Source organism: Emydura macquarii, unplaced genomic scaffold, assembly GCF_026122565.2.
Source record: "Emydura macquarii macquarii isolate MOO-44397 ecotype Brisbane River unplaced genomic scaffold, CSIRO-AGI_Emac_v2 contig_1253, whole genome shotgun sequence".
Lineage (NCBI taxonomy): Eukaryota > Metazoa > Chordata > Testudines > Chelidae > Emydura > Emydura macquarii.
The window spans coordinates 34030746-34058672 of record NW_027131390.1 but is presented as its reverse complement, the minus strand read 5'-3'; the positions used below and the strand labels follow the sequence as shown (position 1 = coordinate 34058672).

Genomic DNA, 27927 nt, shown 5'->3' with positions numbered 1-27927 from the left:
AAAGGGTACAGGGGCCGGTTCCTGGAGAGACAGGAGCCATGGAACCTGCCTTTCCCTAATTCGAAGGGGACAGAATCCAACTGCACAGCTGCCCCTGGTTTAGGTAGGAAAGGCAAAGAGCAGGCTGTGTCAGCTCCCGTACTGGCCTGAGCTGACAGGCAGGCAGATGCTGCTGCTGCAGGACTCCCTTGCTTGACTGGCAAACAGGCTGGTTGTTACGTAAGAGATCTATAGCCTAGAACAGACCCAGCCTGCTGGCACAGGAACTGAGCATCAGATACAGCCAGATACCACAGACACTGGGACACACAGGTTGTACAGGCACAAGGTCAAGGCGCTGACAGAGGCTCTCAGGGCTGCTGTGGTATCAGGGAACTTGCACCCCAGTGGCCATCCTCATGGCAGTACTTCAGCACCTGCACCGCCAACAGCAGTGTCATGGTTTTCGAGCAGTCAGGGAGGTGTGGACTCCAGGAGTGGGTTATGTCCTAGTTGGGAAGGGACACTGAGTTCTACACATTCACTCCTGACCATTAGTTGGTAAAAGCAAAGCACACCTTAAGTCACAGCACTCTAGAGAGCACCTGTCTCCCCTTTTCCAGCCACACTGATTCTCCCCAAGTTTCTATTACAATGGTTACAACTGCTCAGAAGCTGCCAGTCCTAAAACTACCCCTCACATCACAAGGCCTTGGCTATTTTGGAACATAAAAGCTCACCTGAACCCAGGATCAATGCACTTTCTTACTGTAAGGAGCAAAGCCCAGATCCTCAGAGGTGTTTAGGCTCCTAACTTCCACTGAAATCAGAGGATCTGGGCCCAAGTGTCTGCTCGGTGCCTCTGGAGATCAGGCACCAGTAAAATCAGTGAAAATTGAGCAGTAGGAGGTGTTTATTTTCTACATTTCAGGATATGCCTTGCAGATTAATGATAGAAACAACATATGGTATGCTGAGATCACTGCCTGTCATGCTGCCCAGTACTGTCCCATTGTCTTGTACTGTTCAGTCTGTCTGTTTGTAGCCATCTGTTATCTTTTGTATACTTAGGGTTGTAAGCTCTTTAGGGCATGGGCCAACTTTTTGTTCTGTGATTGTACAGCACCTAGCACAATGTAGTCTAGGTCCATGACTACAGCTCCTAGACACTACTGTATTACAAATCTTCTTCACCTTATCCCATTAATTGGGACTGGAGGCCCTTCTTCTTCATCTCTAAGCATTCCTGCTAAAAGCATCTTCCAAACTGACACCGATCTTTGTCTTGTCTTCCTTCAGGATCTTGAACCACCTTTTTCCGGATCTCCTTCATTCTCTTTGTGCTGTGACTTCTAGATCTTGTACTCTCACATCTCATCATCTCACACGACCCAGCCATCTCAGCTGATGCTCCCTCAGCTTTTCCATGATGGGGACTACCCGCAGCACAGCTCATACTGTCTCACTGCACCGCTTATCAGCTCTCATCTGAGCTAGCATCCACCTGGCCATTCCCATGTCAGCAGTGTGAAGCAGTTCTTCTTTCTTCCTCACTGGCCAGCATTCTGATCTATGCTTCATGGCTGGCCTAATCATGGTCTTATACACTTGGCTCTTTAGTTTACTGGACATAATCTTATCACAGGGAATTCCTGCCAACTCCCTCCATTTGTACCAAGAGCTCTTCATGTGACACCTAATATCCACTTCCACATTCTCATCATAGGTCAATGCTGAACCAAGCTCTTGGAATTGTTGCACAGACCTTAAGTCAATAATTCTTTCTAACCATTTCTTTGTGTGACTCATTAACTTGCTGGGTTGGTAATTATTACATTCTTGCACAGCCCTTTTTCACTCAAAGATAGAGAAACCAATATACTCTTTCTCCACTCCTCAGGCATTTTTCCAGTTTGGAGGATAAAGTGGAAGACGTTTGCCATCATCACCACTCCCTCATGGCCTAATCCTTTAAATGCCTCAACTGGTACACCATCCTGTCCTACTGCCTCCCCGTGTTTCATCAACGGTAATGCTGTTTAAGTCTCTACCTCAGTGATAAGTTGTAGGAGGTAGTTGCTTGTGCATATTTCCCTCAGTTATTTCTGCTTGTTACCCAAATAACAAATATCACAGGATCTTTTTAGGGGATAAGGCAACAAGCCACATTCACTGTGAACACAGAAACTTGGTACATAGTATTAAAGAAAAGAAAAGTATCAACACTCTAATAACATTAATATTGTGCTTTACTTAGTGAAATAGCATTAATAATAATGTAAACACTAGGAAAACAATATTAACATTATATCAATACTACAATTACAGACACACAAGTTTCAAATGATGCTTTTATTCATACACACACACTGACAGGCATACATAGACAGGGAGACAGACAAACATACATAGGGATCTTTCAGATGTCATAGTTACCAGCCTCTTGGTGCTCATGATAGTCACTGGCCAGGTGACTAGAGCATGAGGATGAGGAGCAAGGTTCTGCCAATGCGCATCGGTACTCCTGGCTGCTGTGATGTTGTAGACCCGAACCTCCAGCCTTCATTTTCTTGTCCCATTTTATAGGGAAAGGACCCCATGTAACTCTATGGGTTTTGCATTGTCATGCTGCAACTGCATTCTTGGTGTGATTCTTAATCACCCACATTTTTGCAAGCCTGATCAGATATTGTCCTTTGAAATGTGCTGGCTCCAAAGTTATCAGGGTGGGTTCCTCTTCCGCCATTTGATCATCTTTGCTCCTTTCTTCTTTCCTCAAGCGTTTTAGGTGAGGCTGGTGTTTTCTTCATGTCTGTTTCAATATCCCTTACTGAGACCAATTGTTCAATCACTCTTCCTGTCTTCACCCAACTCAATTGCTCAGCCATTCACACTTCAATCATTCAGGGCCAACTCCTAGCTGAAGAACTTACATATTATTTTTAAAGCAAACTTTATTTTTAACAGTGTCTTTTACAATTAGGTAGGTATATTGAAAGAGGGTAAATAGTAAAATTAACAGATAAAATGGTCTTAAAACAGATAGACTTATAGAAAGTAAGTGAACATTTAAAAGGGTAAAACAATAAGAGTTAGTTGAGGTTTTAACTTTTGATTCAAGTTACAGTGTGTCAGGCTGAAGTGCCTTTTGGTAGGAAAGGGTGGGGGTGTTTGTGGCTCTGATCTTTCATGTCTTTTTCAAAAACAAGATTTTGGCCAACATGCTGTCACCTGCTAATGATTTCACCATCTTCCACCAGTGCTCTTCCGTTTTTGTTTTTGACACACTTCACAGTTCCCCAGTTCTTTGTGCTTCTTTGCCCAATCTTGGCTAATCTGTATATTCCTTTTCCCCCTTCCTTAAAATGTAGTCCTGCATATAAGGCTTTAAGTACTTGGCTCTTGGCTTCCGCAACAGCTCTTTTCACCTTTCCCCCCAGGTTGTATTCCTCATCACTTCATGCTCTTCTTACTTTCTGCCATTGCTTAAACTTTTCCTCCTTCTTTTTTACTGCCTTCTGCACATCACTGGACCAGCAGCATGTCTCCTGGTCATGGAATTTCCCTTCTTTCATTTTGGCCACAGGCAGCTTTTGTGCTTTCTGTAATGTTTGGATATTTCCCCCCAAACCTTGTTGGTATCATTGTGGTTTATTTGGTTGTCGTCCAGCCTCCGTAGAACCTAATGCTTAAACCTCAGAGGCTCCTGGATAGCATAGTTAGTCTGCCACTTTATCCTTTGTTCCACAACCTGTCCCCCACTAGCCTTTTCACCCATTACAAGCAATCTACGTTGCTCCACAATCTGCTCTCCTGGAATCACTTTGCAGTCTTTACTGCAGTACACATAATAAATAGGCATAATAAAGAGTCTGTGGAGGCAGCATTAGCTTCCCCACTAAAGAAATGACACTTCTTCAGCAACCCCTTCTGAAAAAGCCTGGTCCAACAAACCACAGTGCTGGATGCAACTGTCTTTGCTCAGACTCTTTTCTGTCAAAAACAGCTCTGTAAAGCAACGGTTCCCAACCTTGCGGGAGCCAAAGATTACAGGGAGTTCATGAGGCTTCAGTAATATTGAGGTCATTTAGCCCCCCTGAGCTCCACGCCAGCTGGAGCAGAGGAGCAGCCTTGAGCTGTGTGCCAGCTAGGGTGAAGCAGCAGCCCCCCTGAAGGAGAGCAGCCTCAAGCTCCATTCTGGCTGGAGTGAAGGAGTAGCCCCTCCAGCCCCACACCAGCCTAGTGGCCAGCCAGCGAGGAGCAGTCCAGTGCTTGTAGGGGCCTGGAGCAGCCCTGGCCAACCCCCCGGGGCTTGCCTCCATTACTCTCAGTCCATTAGGGTTGGGAAGAGACAGGGCCACACGGGGCGTGCGGTGGCGGCTGCACCAGAGGTTTAGCTTCTTACTCAGGTAAGAGTCGTGTTATTTATGTAATTTAGCATTATCATCATCATGTGTTTATAGGGGTTATATGTGTTTATGGCTAGTGTGGAGGGGAGGGGAAGGGTGGGACATGTGTTAACTAGTGGGGCTTTCACTCAAAAAGGTTGGGAACCACGGCTGTAAAGGACAAATTCTTGTCCCACTGAAGTCAGTGGGAATTTTGCAGAATCCCTGCTCACATTGATGTCAGTCAGAGCTTTGCTGATGATGTCAATGGGAGCCAGGGCATGTCCTAAATTTGGACCCAATCTGTCAAGGTGCTGAGCATCCTCAGTGGGCATTCGGCAGCTTTCAGGAGCAGGCCTGTTATGTACAGGAAAGGCATTGCTTTCTCCTGTGCTTAGCTCCGAGGACATGAGCGGAGGTGACAGCTGCCAGCTGCCTCACAATGTGGGTCGTGGTGGGTACACACAGCAGGTCTCCACAAGGACACAGATGGGCCATTCTTGACATTGGTTTAGTTGTTTAACCCTTCACTGTTTGTAGCCCAGATGCTCTTCAAAGTTTGGAAATAACTTTTCTTCCCCCACCAGCATTTCTCTGTCTCTGTTTTGCCGACCTAGCTCTTTGTGGTGTTAATTCTGAGCTGAGCACAAATCTCAGCCCTAGAGAGGACTCTATTCTCTCTTGCATCGGCATTCTCCAGGTCTGATGTTTTGGTCTGCAAGGTGCAAAGGTGGGGGAAGGAAGCACAAGCAGATGTTTCATACCAATACTCTGTCCACTCTGGTGGCTACTTACCCAGTGCCAGATCCATTCCACAAACCTGGTCCTTATCCTCAAAGCCCTACATGGGGTCAGGCCAGGATACTGCAGAGAAACCCCACACTCCCAAGGCATGGTGGAACTAAGCTGGTCGCAGTCCAAGATTGAACTTGTGGAGGTGGGCGACGGATATTCTCTGTAGAGGGCACTTGATTGTGGAATCCGCCACCACTGTAAACCAGGATAGGTCAAATCTAACCAAATATAGGAATGAATGCAGGACTCATTTCTTTCAGTAAACCACCTGTTATGAAGTGAGCAGGGAAATATCCTGATTGGGGCTTTGGGATACAACCAACCTAGATTTAGTTACTTTTAAGTAAACAGATTTAATTTGTGGTAAATGGGTTGTGATCTTTGTTCCTCTTCCTAGAGGGAACGGATATACATCTAAATGCACATAAGCAACCACTGGATGGGCACCTTAGAAATATGAACAACAATAAAATACTACTAAATGAATAGTAAAGTCCCTCCTTCCCTCTCTGATCCTGAACACTCTCTCTGGCTCAGCTAGGGTTCCCATCTACTTACTTTGGTCCTCAAGGTGCCAGACATTCATGCCTGAGTTGAAACCAGCAAAACCCTTTGGAGTAGGAAACAGACTACACAGGGAAAAGGGTAGAAGAGGGAATAAGAAGACAGCAGCAGTAGAGGAAGAAAGCTGTAGGAGAAGTGAAGGTATTCATAGGGGGAAAGGAAGGAAGGATCCTGAGAGGTGAGTAGGAAGGGGAAAGTCAGTGGGTGAACTAATGGACACCCCAATATTTCTTCATCAGCTGCATATGACTCTGCTTCTGAAGCCAGAGCATTAAATAGCAAAGAGCAGAGATCTTAGATCAAGGTTTGTTAGTTACCTGCTGCAGAGCCAGCACAAAGCATTGTGTTTTTGTAGGTCCTAACACATGGAACAGTGTAGAGATGGAAACAAAATCTATGTATTCTAAAAGAATTTCTGCCCATGAGGTCTGAGTTTTATGGTACAGATCCAGTTTCGAATTTAAAATCCAATGTGTGTAAACACAGCTCCTAAGAGGAAATTCTCAAGCAGGATTCCTTGCTGTCTTGCTGGGGCCTCTGCAGTGCAAAGAGCTGTGCTAGCTGAGCCCAAATATGGAAGTAAAGCTCTAAACCTGCAGCAAAAGCAGGAATTGAAATCACAAGTGTAGCGGGTTTGGGGCTGCAGACACCAGAATGTGGAAGTGAGCCGGCCTGTGGGGTTGGTGGAGAATGCACAGATGAATCCAGGACAAGCAAGGCTTCTAGATCAAAAGGTTTGTTTGTGCATGAGGCTAGGCAGCTCCCCAGGTGTCGCTGGATACTTGAAATCAGGGCTTGCTTGACAGTTCCCTCTTCTCAAACCCTATACAGCTCCTTCTGAACATAGACCAGCCAAAGGTGAGGACAGTTCTGAGTAACCCCCAGTTGTGTGGCTACGGTGGCCCAAGCACAGAGGCTTGCATTGCAGCCAGGACCACACCAGCAGAGGCAGCATCATGACATGCTGAGGCAAATATTACAGATGCAAGTGGACTGGGTATGCTCCTGCCAAACAAACCCTTTGGCAGCTTCCAAACCCCCAGTGCTATGAGAAATGCAGCAGGGGCAGTTGTTACTCAAATAACAAATATCACAGGATCTTTTTAGGGGATAAGGCAACAAGCCACGTTTATTGTGAACACAGAAACTTGGTAAATAGTATTAAAGAAAAGAAAAGTATCAACACTGTAATAACATTAATATTGTGCTTTACTTAGTGAAATAGCATTAATAATAATGTAAACACTAGGAAAACAGTATTAACATTATATCAAATGTTTTAGCAAAAAACAAAAAAGCAATGGTCAGGGTTTACAAGGCACAGTAATACAATATCCAGGGATGGTATGCAGTGGGGGGTAGGGGGTGATCGGGGATCAGGGGGTGGCAGCAGCACGATGAGCTGTGGCCCTGTAGGAGGGGCTGGAAGTGCGGGACTTGCGGGTTGCAGGGGGGTATGTGGGGAGAGGGGGACGCTATCCAGCGTGGGGGGAGGGTCCCAGGGAGGCATTTGCCAAGGAAGGCAGGTGAGTCCATGTGCAGGAGTGGGAGTGCAGGTCTGGGGAGGACAATGGTGGGGTGGGCTGCAGTATCCCGGATGGGGGGTGGCGGTGTTAGGTTTAAGGTTTACAACGAGATATATGGGCATGAGGGAGCATTTCAATGTATAGGAGAACCATTGGGGGCATGTTTTAATAGAAAGAGTATATAGGTCTATACGGGGTGAAATGTCTCTCGTTAGTCCAGTGCCCCTTACAGTTGATTGGCGGGTCAGTCCTGTCTTCTCCTGCGGTGGTCTTCGCGGGATCCGTTGTTGCGCCCACCGCAACCTCTGGTGTCGCGCCCCTAGACGAGGCCGCTCGGGTGGGTGGAGTCAGTGGGACCGGCTGGTTCCAGGGGGGGCTCTCCGGCCCGCTCCTCCTGGTATTGCCGGTGTCCGGTGATATGTTTGACATATATATCCCTTGACCACCGGATGGCATCTGACACCATGAAGCGTCTCATAAGTTGGGCGTAGCGCCGACCCACACCGCAGGCCCAGAGCACGGGCTCGTTGCGGGGGTCCCAGGTGCCCAGGGCCCCGACGATCAACACGTGGATCTGGACCTCGTAGCCCTGAGCCCTCAGGGTGTCGGCCAAGGGGGAGTATTTCTCCTTCTTGCAGGCTCGGGCGGCGTGGAAGGCCGTGCTGTGGTTCTCGAAGGGGACGGTGACGTCCACCATGATGATCTTCTTGTGGTCCTCGTCAGTGATGACGACGTCGGGTCTCAGCTGGCTGTCAGTCCCAGGGATGGCGGAGTTGACGGTCACCGTGCCTCGGTGGGCCGGGATGGCCTTCACCAGACGGACCTGGATGGCGTTGTGCCTCAGCTGCCAGGCTCGGGAGTGGGGCTTGCAGCTGCAGAGGACGTGGGGCAGGGTCTCGTTGACGTACCCGCACCTCCTGCAGCGCTTGTCTCGGTTCCCGAAGTGGATGGCTCCGTTGAGCAGGAGGCAGTTGAGGCGGGCCCAGTGGACGAACTGCCAGTCGGCGAAGCGGGTGTATTTGCCGTCTGCCAGGAAGTGGTTGCTGGCATCCCACTGGCTGGTGACCTTGAACACTTTACCTGATCCGGCTTCTTCTTCAGGCTCTTGACGTACAGCGAGTGCACAGAGACCTTCAGGCATCTCTCCAGCATGCCTCGTGCACGGGGGGGGGGGGGGGGGGGGGGGGTGTGGCCGAGGGCTCTGATCCTAGGTACCAGGATCGACAGCTCCTGCCGCTCCTTGCACCATGTCCAGTGGCAGCCGGTGTGCTTGCCCAGGAATCGGGTAGCATTGCGGGCTCGGGTCCAGAGGGAGGCGATGTCGCACCCGTCTCGTCCGAAGACACCTTCTAGAGAGCCACTGAGGTAGGTGGCGATGTCGTGGTTGGTGGGTTCTCTTCAGATCCGCTTCCTCGCTGCTTGCACCAGGGCTCCGGACGCGATGTTTCTCACGGTGGCGTCCGGGCAGGTCAGCAGGCGGAAGGCGTGGGTGACGACTGCGATGTCGCAGAGGTCGCCCATGCACATGACATTGGCGCCCCTGTTTGTGGCCAATGTAGGTTAGCTCGTTGCTGGACCTCTTGGGGAGGGACATCCAGCCCTTCACTAACCGCCTGATGGCGCCGTCGGCTTTGTTGAGGGGGACCTTCACCATGGCTGAGCCCCTCAGGACGAAGGAGATGCGGGGGATCAGGAAGGTGTTGAGGGCGTTGATCTTCTGCCAGGGGGCCAGTAGGGACTTGTCGATCTTGTCTGCGTCGCTCAGGATTTCCTTGATAGTATCTTACAAGCCTGATCAGATTTTGTCCTTTGAAATGTGCTGGCTCCAAAGTTATCAGGGTGGGTTCCTCTTTGGCCATTTGATCATCTTTGCTCCTTTCTTCTTTCCTCAAGCATTTTAGGTGAGGCTGGTGTTTTCTTCATGTCTGTTTCAATATCCCTTACTAAGACCAATTGTTCAATCACTCTTCCTGTCTACACCCAACTCAATTGCTCAGCCATTCACACTTCAATCACTCAGGGCCAACTCCTAGCTGAAGAACTTACATATTATTTTTAAAGCAAACATTATTTCATTTTTGACAGTGTCTTTTACAATTGAAAGTAGATATATTACATTTCACAGTGTGGCTTTTTATACTTACAAATATATTGAAAGTGAATAAAAATTAACAGATAAAATGGTTTTAAAACAAATAGACTTATAGAAAGTAAGTGAACATTTAAAAGGGTAAAACAATAGGAGTTAGTTGAGGTTTTAGCTTTTGATTAAAGTTACAGTGTGTCAGGCTGAAGTGCCTTTTGGTAGGAAGAGAGGGGCGGGGGTGTTTATGGCTCTGTTCTTTCATGTATTTTTCAAACTCAAGATTTTGGGCAACATAAAAGTGCTCAACAATGCCCGTGCACATCTCCAGCCATTCATCTCAATCCTACTGCACCACAAAAAAGTCCCATCAGATGCAACTTGCCTCTGTGGGGGTCCACAAGAAAAAAGTAGTACCTAAACTCATCAGCTGCTTACTGCTAGGGTGTGATTACAGCTTGCTCTGACATACCTGGCTATAATCTGCAAGTAATTACCAATGTTCTGGACAGGTTTGTACAGCCTCTGCTGAAGTTCACATTGCCATAGCTTCACTGTTCCAAGACCAAAGCTATCAAAATTACAGCTAACTAGGGAGCATCTGCCTGAGCAGCAATCACACTATGACTGCAGCATAAACCTACCCTATAGAGTAAGGCTTCCTATAGAAAAGGGAGCAGGTGGCTTATGGGACTGGAGATGAGCTGTGCAGCCCTCCCCCATTAGATTGCCTGTTTGAATTAGCGCAGGCTAGCAGTGACTGAAAACTTGCTACCACAACTTGTCAAATAATATTCTTCTGATAACTGAGTTCTGTGATATTTTCCAAATGAATTACAGTATTCCATTATAATGGCTGATTCTTCAGTTCTGGTTATTACCATCTGATGCCTGTTGGCTGCCACCTGCAAATGGTTCTCAGCCTGATTCCTCATCACACAAGTCATCACCACAGTTAGCACTGACACACTCTGGTTGCCAACACTGTATTTAAAAAATAAGGGATCATTTTCTTAGCACCCCGCCCCACTCCTCCCAATATTATTATCATTATCATCATCATCATCAATAACAAGTAGTACTCACCTACATTCGCCAAGTGTATTTCTTGCTGCTTCTTGCAGCACTCAGCAACTCCCTAACTTGTTGTACAGAGATGAAAAAATAAAGGACTGCTGGCAACCCTTCCGTCCACAGATCTGAAAGAGTTTTCTCCCACTGAGATAGGTCATCATCATTTTGCATATTAGGAAACTGAAGCATACAGAGGTTACATGACTTGCCCAAAACAAGACAACAATAGAGACCAGAGTAGAAACTAACACTTCTGATTCCAAGACCTGTCATCCTAACCCTATCCTTTCCCCTCTTAGAACTTTAGGCCTGATCTTGCTCCTATCAATATCAACTGGGATGTTTCTACACTAGAAAATTCCACACTCATTTTCCAGTAATGGACCCGCTGCACCAGAGCTAGCAATGGTAGCATCAGCAGCTCTTGTGATTTTATTGCAAGTTATATGATATTTACTGTTTTTTTTAAACCCCATCTCCTAGAGCTGAGAGTCTTAGCTTTCATATAGAAAAATAGGTTTCTAGCTCTCATGGGTGTGGAGGAAACCTTGAAATTTTGAAGCAAATGCACTCTTGTGGCTCAGAAACCAGAAGGCAAAGAAAAATAAGCCTTTAAAAAAAATCTTGTAATTGTTGAGGGGCCTGACTCATGATTTTTGGGCAATACAACGTTATTGAACTCAGTGGGAGTATGAGATCCAGTATGGCCAACCCTCAACATTCAAAATTCATGACTCAAGTCCCAGAAAATCATGAGATTGGCTTAAAAATCATGAGACTATTTTTTAAAAAAGCATAGATTTTAGACTATTTTTATTTGTTTGCTGATTCCTGAGGCATTAAGGTGCAGTGGCTTCACAGTTTCAAGCTTTTTTTCTGGCAACTCTGTGAAGTAGTTTTTCTGAGAAATGGAAGCAGAGGTTCTCATGAAATCACCTGAGTCCAGCAGCTGGGGCTTTAAGGAAAACTCCCGCTATCGTGAGACTTGGGATAAAATCGTGAGTTAGTGACATTGCAGGAATGAGGCCTGTGCAGGCAGCCGGGGACAGGTTAAAGCATGACTAGGCCCTAGTGACCAAACTGCCCTTTGCCCTCCAGGCCAGGGCAGGGGCTAGAAGCACAAAGGAACTGGCTCCACCTATGACCATGCTGCAGCAAAGGGCTCTAGGCCTGGGCAGGCCCCACCCAGCCTGGGGTTGTGGAAGGGGAGATGAGACACCTCCGCCCCTGTCAGCCCCTGGGGCCGGGGAGTGTCACACCTGCCTCATTCCCTCCCCCCAGGGCAGAAGCTGGCAAACGTGAGGTCATGACCCATCATCACCTGACACCAATGTCACATGACTCTCCCCCCCCCCCCCACTTCCAACTATATGACAGCCTCTGTCGCTTGTCCCGCTTCCGGGTTGGGGGCCGCCATCTACCCTGCTAGGTGGGCGGAACTTTGTAGATTCCGTGTCCTGATTGGCTGAGCTGTGAGGGCGGCAGGGTGGGATTGGCTATCCGGAGTGCCCCTCGGGGGTTAGGTTGGCACGCGAGCCGGCGTTGCTATCAGTGACTGTCTGGCTTGCCGATGGGCACGGCTGCAGGGAGCTGGCGGGGGGCCGCGCTGGCCTGGGCCCTGGCCCTGCTGGCCGCGGGCGGGCGGGTCGGGGCGCTGGAGAACGGGCTGGCCCGGACCCCCACCATGGGCTGGCTGCACTGGGAGCGCTTCCTATGCAGCACCGACTGCGCCGGCGAGCCGCTCTCCTGTATCAGGTACCTGCCGGCGGGGGCGCTGCACTCGGCCGCCTGGCGGGGGAGGGGGCCAAGAGTGGGCGCCACAGCCCCGTGTGAACGCGGCTGGGATTGGATTCGGAGCCGCGGGATGCTGCAGCGGTGGGGTGTGAGCTCGGTCGGTCGGTCGGTCGGTCAGGTGCCTGGGAAATGAACTTTGCGGCTCTTACGTAATGAGGAGAGTGTGACTTGCTTATCTCGCGTTCCCTTTTCCGTAGGCTTCATTACAGGGAACAAAAAGCCGCGCTAATTGTGCCTGCAGAGCACAGGGAATTGGTGCGGCCTCGCTTCTCCCTAAGGGCCCATCTGAACCCAGCAGCCGCCCTACTGGGCCAGACCATGGTCTAACTTGCCCCGTATCCTGACTCCAGCAGTGGCCCGGAGCTTCAGGGGGAATGTGCAGAACAGGGCAGTTATATGGAGTGGTCCACCCTGGCAGTCAAAGGATTAGGGTCACCCCTAGACCTGCATTGCAAATGCACTGTGGCGGGGGATCCTGGGACCGGGAAGTTGTCTCTAAATACAGTTATGGCCAAGCCTTTTGCGCAATTTTGGGACTGGCTTAAAATACATCCTGTCCAGTCACATTCACACGCTGAAACCGATCTCTTTTCTCTCTGCATCTGCGATAACCATCTTGTTTTGCAGGATAGGCAGCAAACAGAACCTGGATCAATAAAAGGTTTAGCAATCTTGACGGGGTGGTGATCTCCTGAGGGCTGGAAATAAACCTTCTGTTTGGGACTGGCCAATGTTACATGAATGTTCTTTTGGATCCTTAAAATGCACCTTTTGTTGGGTTTTTCCCAGGCTAACAATATCCCATGAATGTGGGTGTCCCACTAGCGGACTTTGACCCGTTTTGTAAAGTGCCTTGAAATCTCTGCGTGAAAAGCACTTTACAAGTGTTAGGTGTTTGTAATATTGTCTTTAATCCAACCTATGTATTTATACTGCACTATAGCATCCATCCTAGGAAGTAACTATGCAGATGGAAACCATGTATCTGAGAGACTTCATGCCTGTTTTTAAGCTCAGATTTAGCACAACGTAATAAATCTTAATGCCCTGTTTTGACTAACTATCCTGGTACCTTGGACCCCTGTGACCCCTGGTTCTTGTGTCCTTCAGTGAGCAGCTGTTTATGCAGATGGCTGACTTGATGGTGTCTGATGGCTGGAAGGATGTAGGCTATGAGTTTGTCTGTATTGATGACTGCTGGATGGCTATGACTCGAGATGATCAAGGCAGGCTCCAACCTGACCCAGAACGCTTCCCCAGTGGGATCCGCAAGCTGGCAGACTATGTGAGTGTACAGATGGAGATGGTACCTAAACCCCCAACTGTGGGATCTTCATCTTTCTTCTATTTCAGGATATTTGGAATGACGCATACAGTAGAGTTCTAGTAGGTGCCTTACTTAGAGAGATGGTGGGGGACTTTCCCTGATCTACTAAAACTGATTAGTTTGCTTGATATATTAGGTTTTTTATGATGAATCTTCTTCAGATCCACTGCCTAGCAAATTCTATACACAGGTTTCTAACCCTGGCTTGTAGGGACTCCTGAAGTAACCCTTAGAGGATCCTAGCCCCTGGGGTTGGGAGGGTCCTCATTCCCATGTTATCTCTAGGACTGTCCATTATATTGGAAGTGAAAGTGGAATGGGGATCCCAGAGGTTTCTGGGCTGTGATTTTTCTCTTGAATGGGCCTGTTCTTGGAGGAGTTGGAAATTCACTCAGCAGCTATGCGGTTAAGGTACTGTAAGGGGCTTTCACTTCTCTCTTGTTCTCCTACTGTGTGTCTCTGTTTCTCCCAGCCCCGTGGCTGTTGACTCTCACTGTGTATGTTTGCCTCAGGTCCATTCCAAAGGGCTGAAGCTGGGGATTTACGGGGATGTTGGAAACAAAACCTGTGCTGGCTTCCCTGGCAGTTATGGCTACTATGACCTTGATGCCCAAACCTTTGCTGACTGGGGTGTGGACCTGCTGAAGTTCGATGGCTGTAACTACGGCACGCTGGACCAGCTGGCAGAAGGTATGTGCTAACTTGAGAGATTCCATGTGGGAGAATGCTTTCCAATCAACACTGTCTCAGAGCTGTGAGACAAGTTCAAAAGAACTGAACATATCCACTGGCACAGGGGATATGAGGGTGAGAGGCTTAGAGGGCAGGGTGCCATCTAAGAACTCGGGGGAACCCAAAGGAAGCATCTCTCTGATGGGCCAGGGCTACATGCTGCAAGTCATCTCCATCTTGGGGATCCAGGAATGGGTCAAGCTGACTTCAGTTGACTCATTCATCAGCCACTCTTGCTGATTTACTGCAGGGATCCCCAAACTATGGCCCACATCCAGCCCACCAACACATTTTTGACCGGCCTGCTGAGTCTGCTACCCCTTCCTGGCCCTGCCCCTTCTCCCGACCCCTCTCCCACTTGACTTGGGCCCAGTGCCCTGGCCAGAGGAGCTGCTCCAGCCCACCATAAGAGCAAGACTGAGTGATATGGCACTGGCAGCTGAAAGTTTGGGGACCCCTGGTTTACAGTGTCTGTCTACTCTGGAGAGTCTGCTAGGGACCCTCACCACACATAGCAGGCAACCAGCCCTGGGGAAGATATGCTGGCTAACAAGTCACAGACTCACGTAAAAGGGAGGAGGGTCACTCGGAAGAGAACTCCTTCTTTCCACCCTTAACAGAGTGGCAATCAGTGTCATTGAGTCATTTGGCAGCAGGAAGGCTGGGGCTGGCTCTGGCCTCCCTCAGGCAGAGCAAACTGATCAGGGCTAAGGTCCTGTCCAAGATGGTTGGTCTAACATGCAATATCTTCAGTGCCTGCAAGTGCCAGGCCACAGCTGCCAAAGCACCTTTAGGCAGTGGCTAGTGAAAGCGGAAGCTCTTGGGAGAGGTTGTCTCTGTGACCCCAGGAGAGCGTTTTAAGCAGGACAGCAAAAAACCACTTTCACTGCCCATGCTTTAATCAAAGGGGACACAACAGGACAGGGCTCTCCTGGGTACAAAGATAAGACGAGAACAGTGATACTGGAATCTCACCCAGCTGCCTTTGTCTCCTACTGCTTACACATTACCTCCGAGTCCCAGTGGCCTGGGCATTCCATAAGGGTTAGAAGAGCACATTACTGAGCTGTGCACTTGTTAGCCACAGCTAGCTTTACTCCAGCAGCTCTCAGTATAGAGAACAGCTCCTGAAGTTAAAAGAGCAGCTGTTTGTAAAAGCACAATGAATGTCTACCTTAATACAAACTCTCTAGACTAGAACAAGTTGTACAGTGAGGTGGGGGGAAGCCCCATTACACAGCAATGCGTAATTAAACCCATTTTAGAGGGGCACAATTGAGTCTTAGTCAACCATTACACTGGTCTTACCCTAGGTCACATGGCAAGGGGGTGGCTGAAACCATTTTCATCAGTAGATACTAGAGTTCTTCACAAAGGGAGATAAAATGTCATCCCCATTTTATGGAAAGGAAAACTGAGGCACATGGTGGAGAAGTGATTTGCCCAAGGTCTCTCAGCAGGCTGCTGGCAGAGCCAGAAATTGAACTCAGCTCTCCTTAGTCTCAGTGGAGTTCTCTGTCTCTGAGTCATATTACCTCCCTCTTCCTAACTGATCCAACTTGCTGAAAGGCAGGCAACTGCACCACAGACTCCTGGCTGGACCCTGGCAATCCACTCCTCTCTCCTGGGGTTCTGACTCAACCAATACCAGGTGAATGTCATCACACACCCCACTCCCAGTTTTACAAGAGTCTCGATCCAACATTTGAGCCATCAGTGGTGAGCTCCCTTACCCTCTTCTGCCTCAGTAGGTGGTATAACCAGGCTGCTGTTCTCTTCCTTCAGGTTACAGGAACATGTCTCTGGCCCTGAATAACACTGGCAGAAGTATTGTGTACTCTTGCGAATGGCCTCTCTACATGAGACCCATGCAGAAGGTAAGAAGTCTTCCCCAGGGTGCTAGCCCTAGACAGATGTGATGCATGGCAGGAAGACACTGGTGACATTGAGTACTAAGGAAATGGATTAACTTGCAAGACCCTCAAGTGCCTCCACATAAACCCAGGTTGAATGTCAAAGTAGATGCCAAAGTGACTGAAGGGAGATGGTGAAGGAAAGTCTTGATGAATGTAGGGGCACTGAGTGGAGGGGTAAGGTGGGTATCAACTAGCTAAGAATCCATGGCAGAGAACTAATGCCCCAGAAGAGCCTTTGGATGCTGCCTGTGTCTAGTGGGGCATCATGTTACTGTGTCTCAGCGTTGGAGTCCTGGGATAATCTGGCTACACTGCTGAATAGGTGTGATCTGTGCAGAGCTGGGGCTGTGATGTTCGTCCTCCCAGGGCTTCCCCGAGCGTTACTGAATCCTCCCCTTCGGCCTTTCTGCTGGTAGGGTAGTCCCAGGCACCAATGGGGATTTTGGCGTACTGAGCTGTCAGGGATTTTTCCACTGTGAAGTTGGGAGAAATCTGTGCAAAATCCTAGTCAGTAAAGGGACTGGAGTGTGAGACTCCACCTGGAGCTGGCTCCTCCATCCTGTGACAGCAGAATGCAGCCACACCATCCTGTGTAAAGAGGGGATTAAATGCACTGGTAGTTGTAGGGTGTAAACTCCAAGAACCAGGAGTAATTATTCAGGGTGGTACCATGTCTGACTAGATTTGATGGGGTGACATTAGGTTGAATAAAATCAGGAAGAGGTAGGTGACCATGGAATAGTCTCCCAAGGGAAGGTGTTGAAACACCATCGCCCTAGAATGGCACAAATATCAGAGAACGTGCCATAAGCCAAGGAGCAATGCTGCACTGCAATCAGCACATGGAGTGAATGACCTTATAGGTCTTTTCCATCTGCGCTTCTCCCCCATGCATCCATGAAGCAATCCATCCTTGCGTGTGCCTCCTTATCCTAAATGCTCAGGTTCTCCCATAAGCACCCTCTTTGTCCTCCGGCAGCCCAACTACACGGAGATCAAACACTACTGCAATCACTGGAGGAACTACGGTGACATCTATGATGCCTGGAACAGTGTTAAGAATATCCTGGATTGGACAGCTTTGCATCAAGACAGCATTGTGGACATTGCTGGGCCAGGGGGATGGAATGACCCTGACATGGTGAGAACACATGAACTCTAGTTGCACGCAACACCCAGGAGGCCTTTACTTGATTAGAGAATAAGGGGGGAGTCTCCATTCCTGAGAGCAGCAGAAGGAATCAGGAGGGAACTTTATAAGGAACTGACTGTGGGGAAATGACTGTTGGGGACAGAGGACCCTCCATTGTGGTCCTAGCACAATGGATTCATCAGAGAGGGCCCTGTACCCATGCAAGGAGGGGGTACAACATCCAGTGGTGAGGAACGTAACCTGTGTGCATTGCTGAGGCTCAGCTGGGAGCCATTGTCTAAGAGCAGTTCTATTCTGAAAAGCAAGCCCAAGGCTTTCAGAAGTGGTCACTAGCTGTGGTTGCCCAGCCTGACACCCATTGGGCCCAATTCTCAGTGCTGATCACCCAGAGCTTCCCCCAGGCCCAAACTGGGCACCTAAAATTAGTAGCCACTCCTTAAGGAGTATTTGATCTAAAACTAAGCCTTGTGCTCTGCCTTCCTGTCAGACACAATCTTCTTCCTCTTCCCCAGCTCCTGATCCCCAAATAGCTGTGTGAACTGGGACTGTGCCCCACCTGCTCCTACCAGCTGGTGATAACAGGCTCTGGATTGCTACCAGAGCTAGGCTTGTCTAACTAGCCCCTAATGCAGCACGATGTATATTGTTTTATTCTGTGCATATAGGGCACATCCATCCAGTCACTTAGCCAGCAGTGGGTGCCTGGTGTCCTGATTTCCCCTTAAAGAGCATTGGAAGTGAAAAATGTCAGTGTCTGTATGAGCATTCTTCTTCCCCGCTTGTCACAGCTGGTGATTGGGAACTTTGGATTGAGCTGGGACCAGCAGCTGACTCAGATGGCACTGTGGGCTATCATGGCAGCGCCACTGCTCATGTCCAATGATCTACGTCACGTCAGCCCCCAGGCCAAGTGGCTGCTCCAGAACAAGGAGGTGATTGCCATCAACCAGGACCCGCTGGGCAAGCAGGGATACCGTGTCACTAAGGTATATGGGGGGGCTAGGGTCACTGAAATGGGGAAGAGCTTTCCTCTCCTGCGCACGAGACAGTAGGTGAAACTAGGGTGCTGGGGATGGTAAGCCTACTTGCTTGCCTCAAAGTACGAGTGGGGAGAGTAGAGTTTTGAAACATTTACTTATAGAGAATTGACTCTCCCATGCCTGTCTGCTTAGGGAGAGTGTGACTAGGACCTGTAGAGTCAGGCCTGCCCCCTCAACCATGGGTTTGGTTTCCGTTTGACAGGATAACAACTTTGAGCTCTGGGAGCGGCCTCTGTCCAGGGGTGCCTATGCTGTGGCTGTGCTGAACCGGCAGGAGATTGGAGGACCCCAAATCTTCAGCTTCTCTACCTCTTTCCTTGGAAATGGCCTGGCATGCAACCCTGTATGCTCCATCCAGCAGATTCTCCCTACCAGTGAGGACTGGGGACTGCACAACTGGGTCTCATTCTTGAACGTTGAGGTGAACCCAACGGGTACTGTGCTGCTGAAGGTGGTGGTGATCACAGAGCCCCCCGATGAGAAGCTTGTTATGAATATGAACAAAAACCCATCTCCAGATATCTTATAATGGAGTGGTGGCCTAATTCCCCATGCACTAGAGCTCCCTTGTTGCCACCCTGTCCCTCCACATTGGTAGGTAATAAGTGGTGAAGATGCCATCAGTGACAAAGTTTACCAAATTTATTAACCCTAATCCAGCAGAAAGTACTGTCATCTCTCTTCATCCTTGTGTTGCAATTACCAGGAGAGTGGAAAGAGGGTGTCTTTACTTATCCCTGCTGGATCTATTCAAGTCCTGCTCCCTCTAGCACATGACCTACCCTTCCTTTCCCTCGGGGCTAAAGGACTGAGCCAGCCAATTAGACTGATCAGCCTTCTGTTAGACCTAATGGCCTTGGTAACTGGTGAGAAAATGCAAAGCAAGCACATACCATGTTAGTACGGTTCTCAGTGGTGCCAGGACTCTGGGGAAGAGTGCTCCCCTCTTGCCTTAACAGCTTCCTCTCAGGCCAGTGACATACACCACCTGCAAGAAAACACACCCTCTACCCTCAGCTGAAGTCATAGTTACCCCTCCACCTCCCAAGGTAGCTCTCACCTTGCTATGGTAACTCAGCTTAATGTTTTAAGCCAGTACTTTTTAAGCTATCATTTTCTTGCTGTTTCCATTTAACATGGGTAAAGGCCCCTGCATCCATATAAGAAAGGAACCCTGCCCAGAGAGGCTTGAGTATAGGCTAAGCACCGAAGGGGGGCTTTCATTTTGCACTAGGGTTTTTATTTATTTTTTTTCCCAAATCCATGTTTCTTTGGGGGAGGGCAGTCACTCAGCTGCCTTCAGCACCTTACTGATTGCCCTGGTGGCAGCAGCTATGTTCCACTGCTGGCTCTGAAATTTGGACTAAAGCACCAAGAACTGGATTTCTAAGGGATTAATCATTAGCCACTCAAACAGAGAATGATGGCTTATGTAAAGCGCTTTCTCCCCTCCCTAGTGCTGTTGACTGATGCCACTACAAGGAAATGGAGTAGGGAAAGGTTGGGCTTGCTCTGTCCTTTTCCCCCATCTCCTTCCTTTGTGGTACAGTCTACTTTCATATACACGGTAAGGGGTTGAGGCCTTTTTGTATATTAGTGTGTGGAATGGAGACTGCACTCAACTTGATAGTGATCTTTTGAGATTTTTATTGCTGCGGGTTTTCTAGCTCTTTTGTAAAACTAATCACATCCACACATACTGAGCTAGCTGTGTACATGAACATTGTGCACAAGTAATGCTAAAAAAATTAAAGTGTACCTATTCCTAGACATCTTTGATAATTGTATTACAAAGTACTTCAACAGATGGTGTTGATTCCTGCATTCTCTTGGGGATGCACTATCAAAGGCGGTCTCCTCCTTGAACATTACAGAACAGCAATTATTTCAAAAGGCTTAAAGGTGGTAAGTTTGCATGCAGAGTTGCTACAGGAATCTGTATCCTATCAATGATTAGGATAAGCAAGATGCTATGCTACACCTCCACTGCAAAGAATAGCTTAGTTTTAAAAGGTGTACTTTTGAATTCCAGTTAAAAAAAAAAAAAAAAAAACCTCTCATTACTAGCCTAGAGCTGGCAGACCCTGTCCTGTTACAAAACATGGAAGGAGTTATTCCTCCAGCTGCTGTAGTGAAGAAACATGCAGTAAAGCTGTTTTCCCTGTTAACAGAGCAACCTTCTGGTTACTGCATATAAAGAATCTCAGTTGTATTTCTACCCACACACATTACCTTTTTTCTGCCCAAGTTTAGTGAGAGTATCAAGTGGAATTTCCTAGTGATGCTGCATGATGCTCCTTAGCATCCTCCACACAGCTTAGATTTCAGAAAACTAGAACTTCAGATTCCTCTCCCTTGAAGTAGGGGTCAGTATCCAAGAACAGCACTTACTATTCCTATTCTGCTGGATCTCATTTACCTTCTTTAGCACTAGTTGGTAGTCAGTTACCTTCACACATGGAGTTAGTGCTTTGTGCTTAATTTATAGGGGGATCAGGGATTAGAGCTCAGGGCTGGTGTGGAACAGAAAGCTAGCCAGGCTTCTCTCAAGCTTATGCCGAAGGATGGGATCAGGCTAAACATCTTAACACGTATACCTGAAGGGCTTAATGAGACATCCCCTTTCCTACATGGAGGATGAAGCAGGCCACAAGTTGAATACATGAAGCTTAGCCCCTGTAGCTGTACTCATCTGAGCTACCAGTAGCAAGTTCACATCTACCAACAGAAATGAATGATGGCTGTCTAAAAATGGTACTGGGAAGTGGAGGTGCATCGGTCAATGAAATCTCTACAATTTGTATTAGGGCTGCTAGACCCTGTCCTAGTACAGTTATTCCCTGTATTTTCAGTTTACTACAGCTCCTAGAGCTTGTAGAGAAGAGGGATCTAAAATGAGGCCAGCACTATATATCTGTAGCAGAAGGAATGATGCCATCTGCTATTCAGTAGGCTCAGCAAAAGTCAAGCCAGCCCCTCCCCCATGCATTAGAACCATCACTTAGGGGATGAGCTGAACCTTGTCCACTTACAGCCCCTCCCCCCCACTATTCCTCTAAAATAATTTACTACAAGGTAAGGCTAAGGCCTGGTCCATGCACATTGTACCACTATAGTAAAGGTGGGATTTTATACAATTTAGTTAAAGTGCTGTAGTTTTGTATACAGACATCAATTTAACTCCGCCTTAAAGTGGTTTAGCTTGTGGCCATAAATTTTCAGAAACAAGCAAGACCAAAAAAGCAAGTTTAAAAGAGGAAGTAGTCAGAGCTGTGCTAATTAGTTTAACTAAATCAATTAAGTGTACCCAGTGCAACTTCTGGTTAAACAGCCACAGCCCTACCTTCTGTTCCCATTTGTGGAATAAAAGGACCTGGGAGGAGAGTAGCAGCATGTGGCTTCCACACCAAGCATTAGTACATCAGAGTGGTAGGCTCTGAGCAACCTCCCACAGAGTGGCACCTCTGAATGTCGATTAAAAAAAGTTTCTTTGATAGTAGGCAGATTTTATTCTAAAGCCTCTTTTTAAGCAACATCAGCCACTGGTGAGATTTCCCAGTCCCAGAGAGCTTTATCCAGTGGCAGCTCCCATTTGATATACCTGAAAGTCCCACCCTAGCAATGAGGACATATGCAAGAGCAGATCTTTCCACATACTTTAATGGATTCCATAATGAGCAAGATGGAGTTTAGAACTGGATCACCTGGCCCTGTAAGAGAGAAGAGACTGACTGAGCATGTGCAATACAGAACCCTACAACAAACATCTCAGCTCACTTCAGGGACCTGTATGGAGCATTATATCAACACCACCTTCTCACAGCCATTCTGAAAATCCGCTAAATTACATTGTTCTCCCTGCCAAAAACCACCTTTGCACCTTCATTACTTTCTCCATGTGATAGTTACAACTAACAGAGCAGCAGGATCTTTACATTAATAGCGAGGTGGCTAAGATTTGTTAGCCGGCTTCAGAAGTGTAGCTTCCTCACCACGCTCGGAACTGAAGCGGCCATGCAGTCAAACAGCTTACAACACCCCTCTCAGCACACAAACATACCTTTCTCTTCTTGTCTCCTCCCAGCTCAAAGTGCTTGCACCTCTTAATGGCCAGCATTCTCTTGGACCTGCAGTTGGGCTCCACACACTCAAGCCTCAGCACAATCTTCTTTGTGGTCTTGGCCTGGAGAGAGAAAGTCAGGGAACGGAATATTCCCAGTAGCAGGCAAAGCCAGTCATCCTTTAGCCCTAGATGAATGAATGTGAGGGATTTTTGGAGTGGATAATTCAGTAGTTGTGAAAATGAGGAATGAAAGAGCAAAGCCGACAAAACTATGGGCCAGTTTCCCAGCACAGATTTGCTACCACATTGAAATCCTGGCCTGCAACATTCTGTCCGTCCACAGGTTCTAGTCTGGGTTCTGTAGATCATTGGTAATCATAACTAGCACTACCAATCTACCACTGACTACTGAAATAATAGCTTCCAATACTACCAAGCAAACCAGACTACATGATTGTTCAGTGTAGTTTCATGTCTGTCAGAACATTCCCATTTTTCTTGTACCCCAAGGTCTCCAAAGACAAAATCCATATTGCAGTCACCAACTGTGCCACACAGCCAGCATTCTATCGCTACTTTGACATCTCTCTCCCTAGGCTCCTAACAGACCCAAGCAACACAGAAAAGCCACCAGTTTTAAATGTGACCTGCACATGCAAAAGACTGGGTTGTGCCTCTGCTAGGTATAAAGACCCAAAGAAAAAGTTATAGGGGTAATTTTGCTTTTTTCCCCTTTTCTAAGTTAAATTAGAAATTCCAATCATTTTCTGGGAAGCCTAGAGATGACCAGAAAAATAAGATGATCGCTATATGATGGAAATTAAACCCAATCAACTGAGAGGGGAAGCGGTTTGCATTCACACTATTTAAAGCCCCCCCCTTTTTTTTTTTTTGTTAAAAATGTACTTAACTCAGATGCCCAAGAAACACTTGAAAGTAAATACTTCACACTTGAACCTAATGGCTGAGTTCACCAGTCCCCGTTATCAGAGACATCCAATGAATCTTACAGCAAAATCAGAAAACTATGACACTCTAGATATTCCTACAGTTAAAACCAGCCTCTGCACTTTTTTTTTTAAATATATATATATATATAAAAATATAAAAAGAAGGGTAGTTCTCCAGGCTTCCTTTTTACCCCTGGAAACGGGTACAAACCCATTTCCCCTTCAGATAGCCTTTAACATACACTATTTTAGGCTTGATCTACACAGTTGTTGCACTATAGAACCATTTTGCTTAAAAAAAAATCATATCCCTAACCAAAACACTCATAGTAAATCTTTTAGTGTTGACAGTGTTTATTGACATTGGATTTTTAAAATTATTTCAGTCTTAATTTAAGGTATCTGCAATACAGGTAAGGGAAAGAGGTAATCTAATTTCTATCCCCATTGTGTCCCTTTAAAAAAAAAAAAAAAAAAAAAAAAAAAAAAGGGCACTCAAGACAACATTTACACAGAAGCCAGCCTGATGTGCTTATAGCATGGCCCACCCACCACACAAAGACATTACTTCAATCTACCATGAGGAAAAATTTCTTATTTGGCTGAGAAGCAGCAAAGGAAAAGTGAATTTAGGCACAAAAGTGACAAACCTGTCATCAAGACAAGTTGCTGAGCCCCAAGAAAAGCAAGATTCCACTTGCTGCACCCACTCTAGACTCATGCCCCCATCATGCACTGACATCCCTACTGAAGGCTACCTACACATGCTATATGAGCCTCTACTCAACAATCCTCATGTAAGGCTCTGAATTACCTCTCCCCCAGCATGTATGGAATTGACTAGAGGGTTTCAATGCCCTCTTTCCTTTAGCCAGTGCTCACCTTCTTACGGAAGATAGGCTTTGTCTGACCACCATAGCCACTTTGCTTCCGATCATATCTCCTCTTTCCTATGGAGAAGAAACAAAACTATTCAGGCCAACAGCTGAAACTCAATAATGTCCAAGGATCCTGGGAGCCTCCAACCCCATAATCAACATAAAGGTTTGATTGATAAACAGTTATAAAAGCTCACAAATTCTCCACATGTATTCTATCAATATCCATTATCCTGTGTGTTTATCATCTCTGGAGCAATACAATACCCATACCTAGGACTGAAATCTCCTGGACTCCCAGTGCCAGCACTAATCATAACCCCACTGACTGTGCACATTGTTGGCATGACACACGGATAAATTCATGCCTCCCATAAAAATGAGTCTAGAAATGCACTGAATTGCCCCTTACCCTGAGCATAGAGAGAGTCCTTGCCCTTCTTGTACTGGGTCACTTTGTGGGGCTGGTGCTTGCCACATTTCTTGCAGTAAGTCCTACGGGTTTTGGGGACGTTCACCTAGCAGAGAACAGAGTCAGCATGTTAAGAGTAATTGCCATGTAATCTGCCTGGGGTGTCCCAGCACTACAGCCAAAGCAGGGATAAACGTGAGCAGTGTCTGCCTGTCCCCATTCCCCCAATGCCCTGGGATTGCAGCTAATATAGGGACAGGCACGAGGGGTGCCTAATAACCCTCTCCCCCCGGCCCGCACCCGGCCCAGGCAGGCGGTGCCCCCAACCAGTCCCACTGCAGGTAAAGCAAGGGGAGGTGCGAGATGCCGCCCCGCCCCGGGCAGCCGGTGTCAGCGCCCCTAGCCCACGTCTGCCCTCCATGAGCTCAGCTGCTTCGGGGGGAAAGGGGGGAGGAAGGGGAGGTATAGACAGGCCTGCGGAGGCTACCGGCTCCGCTCCCCGAGCCAGCGACCCCCTCCCGCCACTGGACTCCCCTCGCCCCCGGCTCTCGGGAGCGAACATGGCCCCAGCCCCCCCCCGGCCGAGCCCCCGCGTGAGCCCCCGGCCCGGCCCCAGCCGAGCCCCTCCACGGCGGCTCCCGAGACGTGCGGCCCGGCCCCGAGCTGACGCGAGCGGCCCCCGGGGCGGATGGCGGCAGATACACCCGGCCAGGCCCACTCTCACCATCCTGCCAGCAGCGGCGGGCGGCACGAAAAGAAGGGAGCGACCCGGAAGCGGAAGGAAATAAACGCTAGATAGACAATAGAGGGAGGGGGGTCGAAGTGAACCAGAGCGCCGGAGAGTGACCATAGAGTCTGGGAGTAGTGAGCAGTGCGCCACCTACTGGGAGAAGCAGGCATTAACCAGAAGGATAAAAGGAGGCAGTTCATTGGCTGGGAAAGATGAAGCGCCATAAAGACCAAGCGCTATATGGGCCATAAAGATGAAGGAGAGCCTCTGATTGGTTGAGCTTCCTCCCAGTGTGGGGCAGAGGGGGCTGAAAGGCTGAATTGTGACAGTGAGATTCCTTAGCTGTTCCTGCAGAAGGGCATTGAAGGTGCCAGATGAATTGCTAGCACTGCATGCAAGCGTGTCTGTATCTGCATCACACCCACAATGCCCTGAGATTGTACTTTGTGGGTGCAGCTGAGGGGCCTCATGAGGCTCTAAGGGCTGACCCTGAGATGACATTGGAGTCAATGGCAATTGCAGGTCTCAGGCACGGGTGTGCAGAGTTTGGCCCTTCCCTCCCCCCACTTGGGAATTTCTGTGTGGTCTTCAGGGAAATGGATGTAGTCCATGGAGTAAAACTGCCCCCATTCATTTTTACTGAGTAGTTATCAAGGTGCAGGTCATTCCGTCCCCCGCCAAGGGGGCATTTACTTGTGAATGACATCCTTAAATGAAGAGAAAATTCATAATATTGCCAAGGCAGCAAAAATGCAGAAGTTTTTTTTTCCTCTTATGTTACCATTTTTATCAACAGCAAAAAACTACCCTTAGCTAATGACTCAGTAGGAGGAAGTGTCTGTCCATGTCTCTACCTCCAGCTCCAAAGAGAACTTCTGTTAAAAATGGCATACGAGGTGGCTGGCTCTGCCCCGCTCTCCCTACAGCCTCCTTTGTCCCACATAAAGGGAGCTCGAAGGATATGTCTACCCTGCAGTAAAATTCCCACAGCTGGCCCAGGCTGCTGGACTATTGAATGACAATATAGACGTTCGGCTTCAGCTGGAGCCCAGGTTCTTGGACCCTCCCCCATCGCAAAGTCTCAGAGCTCTGGATCCAGCCTGAGCCCAAACATCTACACTGCAATTTTTCAGCCCCACATGCCCAAGTCAGATGACCTGGGCCAGTCTCATGTGTTTTATTGCAGTGTAGACATACCCTCACTGTCTCCACCTTAATGCTCCACATTTCTCATTTCTGTTCTACACTCCAGTCTGTCTTCTCCTGTTCTTTCTTGTCCTTTTCCTTTGTCTGTCCTCTTTTATCTTGCCTGCCTGTCCTGTCTCTCCCTCTAATCTCCCTTTTATTGTCTGACTGACATCTGTCCTCTTGCTCCATCTGTCCTCTCTCATCATGCCTCTCCCTCTCCCATCCATTGTCATGCTTCTGTCAATTGTCCTGCCCTGCCTTTCTGCAGACACCTCCTGCCACGGCCTGGGGCCTGGTGCCCTTGTCACACAAGACTCACGGTGGCACTGTTGGAGTCTGCCTGTGGGATCAAAAGGAAACCAAGCTACTGCTTTAAGTCCGAAACCAAAAAAGGGGAACTGAAAGGGTGGGGTTAGTACTCAGTGTCCTTCCTTCCTCCCTCCCTCTGTGAGAATGAGTTGCCCGCTGCCATTCCTATCACCAGCCGACCAACCCTGCGTTTCAAACGAGCTGCCTGCTGGCTGCTCCAGAGTCTGAATGCCACGGGGAAGCCACCCTCAGTGAGGAGAGCCAGCTCTGGGGCAGGTGTATGGAGAAGAAGTGACAGGAGATCACCAGTAAGTCTCTTTCTTTTGGAGCCCCATGGAGCCAGGCTGAGTGTAGAGGGGAGGTGATGAGGATTGAGAGGGAAGCTGCTGTGCAGCGGCATGTTGCACGGAGTCGGGGAGGGGAGTGTCCAGCATCTGCCACATGGAGTAAGCAGGGAAGGACGTGCCAGGCTTCGGAGCAATGCCCAGCAAGGGGTATGGGATCCAGAAGGGAGGAGGAGTAAGCATGGAGGCCATCGTCAGTTCATAACCAATGTGCCAGACGGGCAGTGACTATGAAAGGTGGCTGCATGGTGTGACATGGAGCAACCTGGGAGGCAGGTTTGGAAAGTGTCTGGAAGTCCAGTGGGCTTCGCAGAGGGATCCCACAGACCGGCGAGGGTTAGAAGACACCTAGAGATCACCCAGGCCGAGATCCCATCCAGCCTGCACCCAAGGCCAGAGTCTACAAGGGGTCAGAGTCCATAGGGTTAGGACCTGGGGAAGGAAGGAGTGCAGGACCGGTCACGCACAGGGTCAGAATACAGGAATGGAGGACCTGCCAAATCGGGGGAGCCTTCCGAGGACGTTGCAATGGCCAATGGGGCAGTAACATACCCAAAAGGGAAGTTTCTTCCTAGGCAGCTAGGCCTGAAACAGGAGGGTGCATGACGTTCATACATGTTCATTCTAGCTTGTGTGACTGCAGCTATTATTAGTCACGTGAATGTCTCGTATTTGTCTGGAT

General features: G+C 48.4%; 3 protein-coding genes across 5 annotated transcripts in view; 2 read left to right on the top strand and 1 right to left on the bottom strand.

The window, feature by feature from the left end:
- The first annotated feature begins 11956 nt into the window (after nucleotides 1–11956).
- Nucleotides 11957–20179, top strand: GLA (galactosidase alpha). Of its 3 annotated transcripts, none has more exons than XM_067548420.1 (7): nucleotides 11957–12164; nucleotides 13314–13488; nucleotides 14043–14220; nucleotides 16048–16139; nucleotides 17158–17319; nucleotides 18120–18263; nucleotides 18574–20179. In XM_067548420.1, the coding sequence occupies exons 1-7, from the start codon at nucleotides 11980–11982 to the stop codon at nucleotides 18898–18900; spliced, it is 1263 nt and encodes a 420-aa protein (XP_067404521.1). In that variant the 5' UTR covers nucleotides 11957–11979; the 3' UTR covers nucleotides 18901–20179. The 3 variants fall into 3 exon arrangements, with proteins under 3 accessions (XP_067404521.1, XP_067404520.1, XP_067404522.1); XM_067548419.1 differs by having other exon boundaries at nucleotides 18120–18317; XM_067548421.1 differs by lacking the exon at nucleotides 11957–12164 and adding an exon at nucleotides 12266–12352 and having other exon boundaries at nucleotides 18120–18317.
- Nucleotides 20180–22013: 1834 nt separating this feature from the next.
- RPL36A (ribosomal protein L36a) overlaps nucleotides 22014–27927 on the bottom strand; it is a 7038-nt gene continuing 1124 nt past the window's right edge. The window contains exons 2-5 of the mRNA XM_067549703.1: nucleotides 24675–24780; nucleotides 24267–24334; nucleotides 22432–22554; nucleotides 22014–22081 (exon numbers count right to left, since the gene is read on the bottom strand). Of these exons, the coding sequence (XP_067405804.1) occupies nucleotides 22061–22081; nucleotides 22432–22554; nucleotides 24267–24334; nucleotides 24675–24780 (318 nt within the window). The 3' untranslated portion in view covers nucleotides 22014–22060. The remainder of the gene's footprint in view (nucleotides 22082–22431; nucleotides 22555–24266; nucleotides 24335–24674; nucleotides 24781–27927) is intronic.
- BTK (Bruton tyrosine kinase) overlaps nucleotides 27077–27927 on the top strand; it is a 26962-nt gene continuing 26111 nt past the window's right edge. The window contains exon 1 of the mRNA XM_067548416.1: nucleotides 27077–27209. The gene's annotated coding sequence lies outside the window, so the exon portion shown is untranslated. The remainder of the gene's footprint in view (nucleotides 27210–27927) is intronic.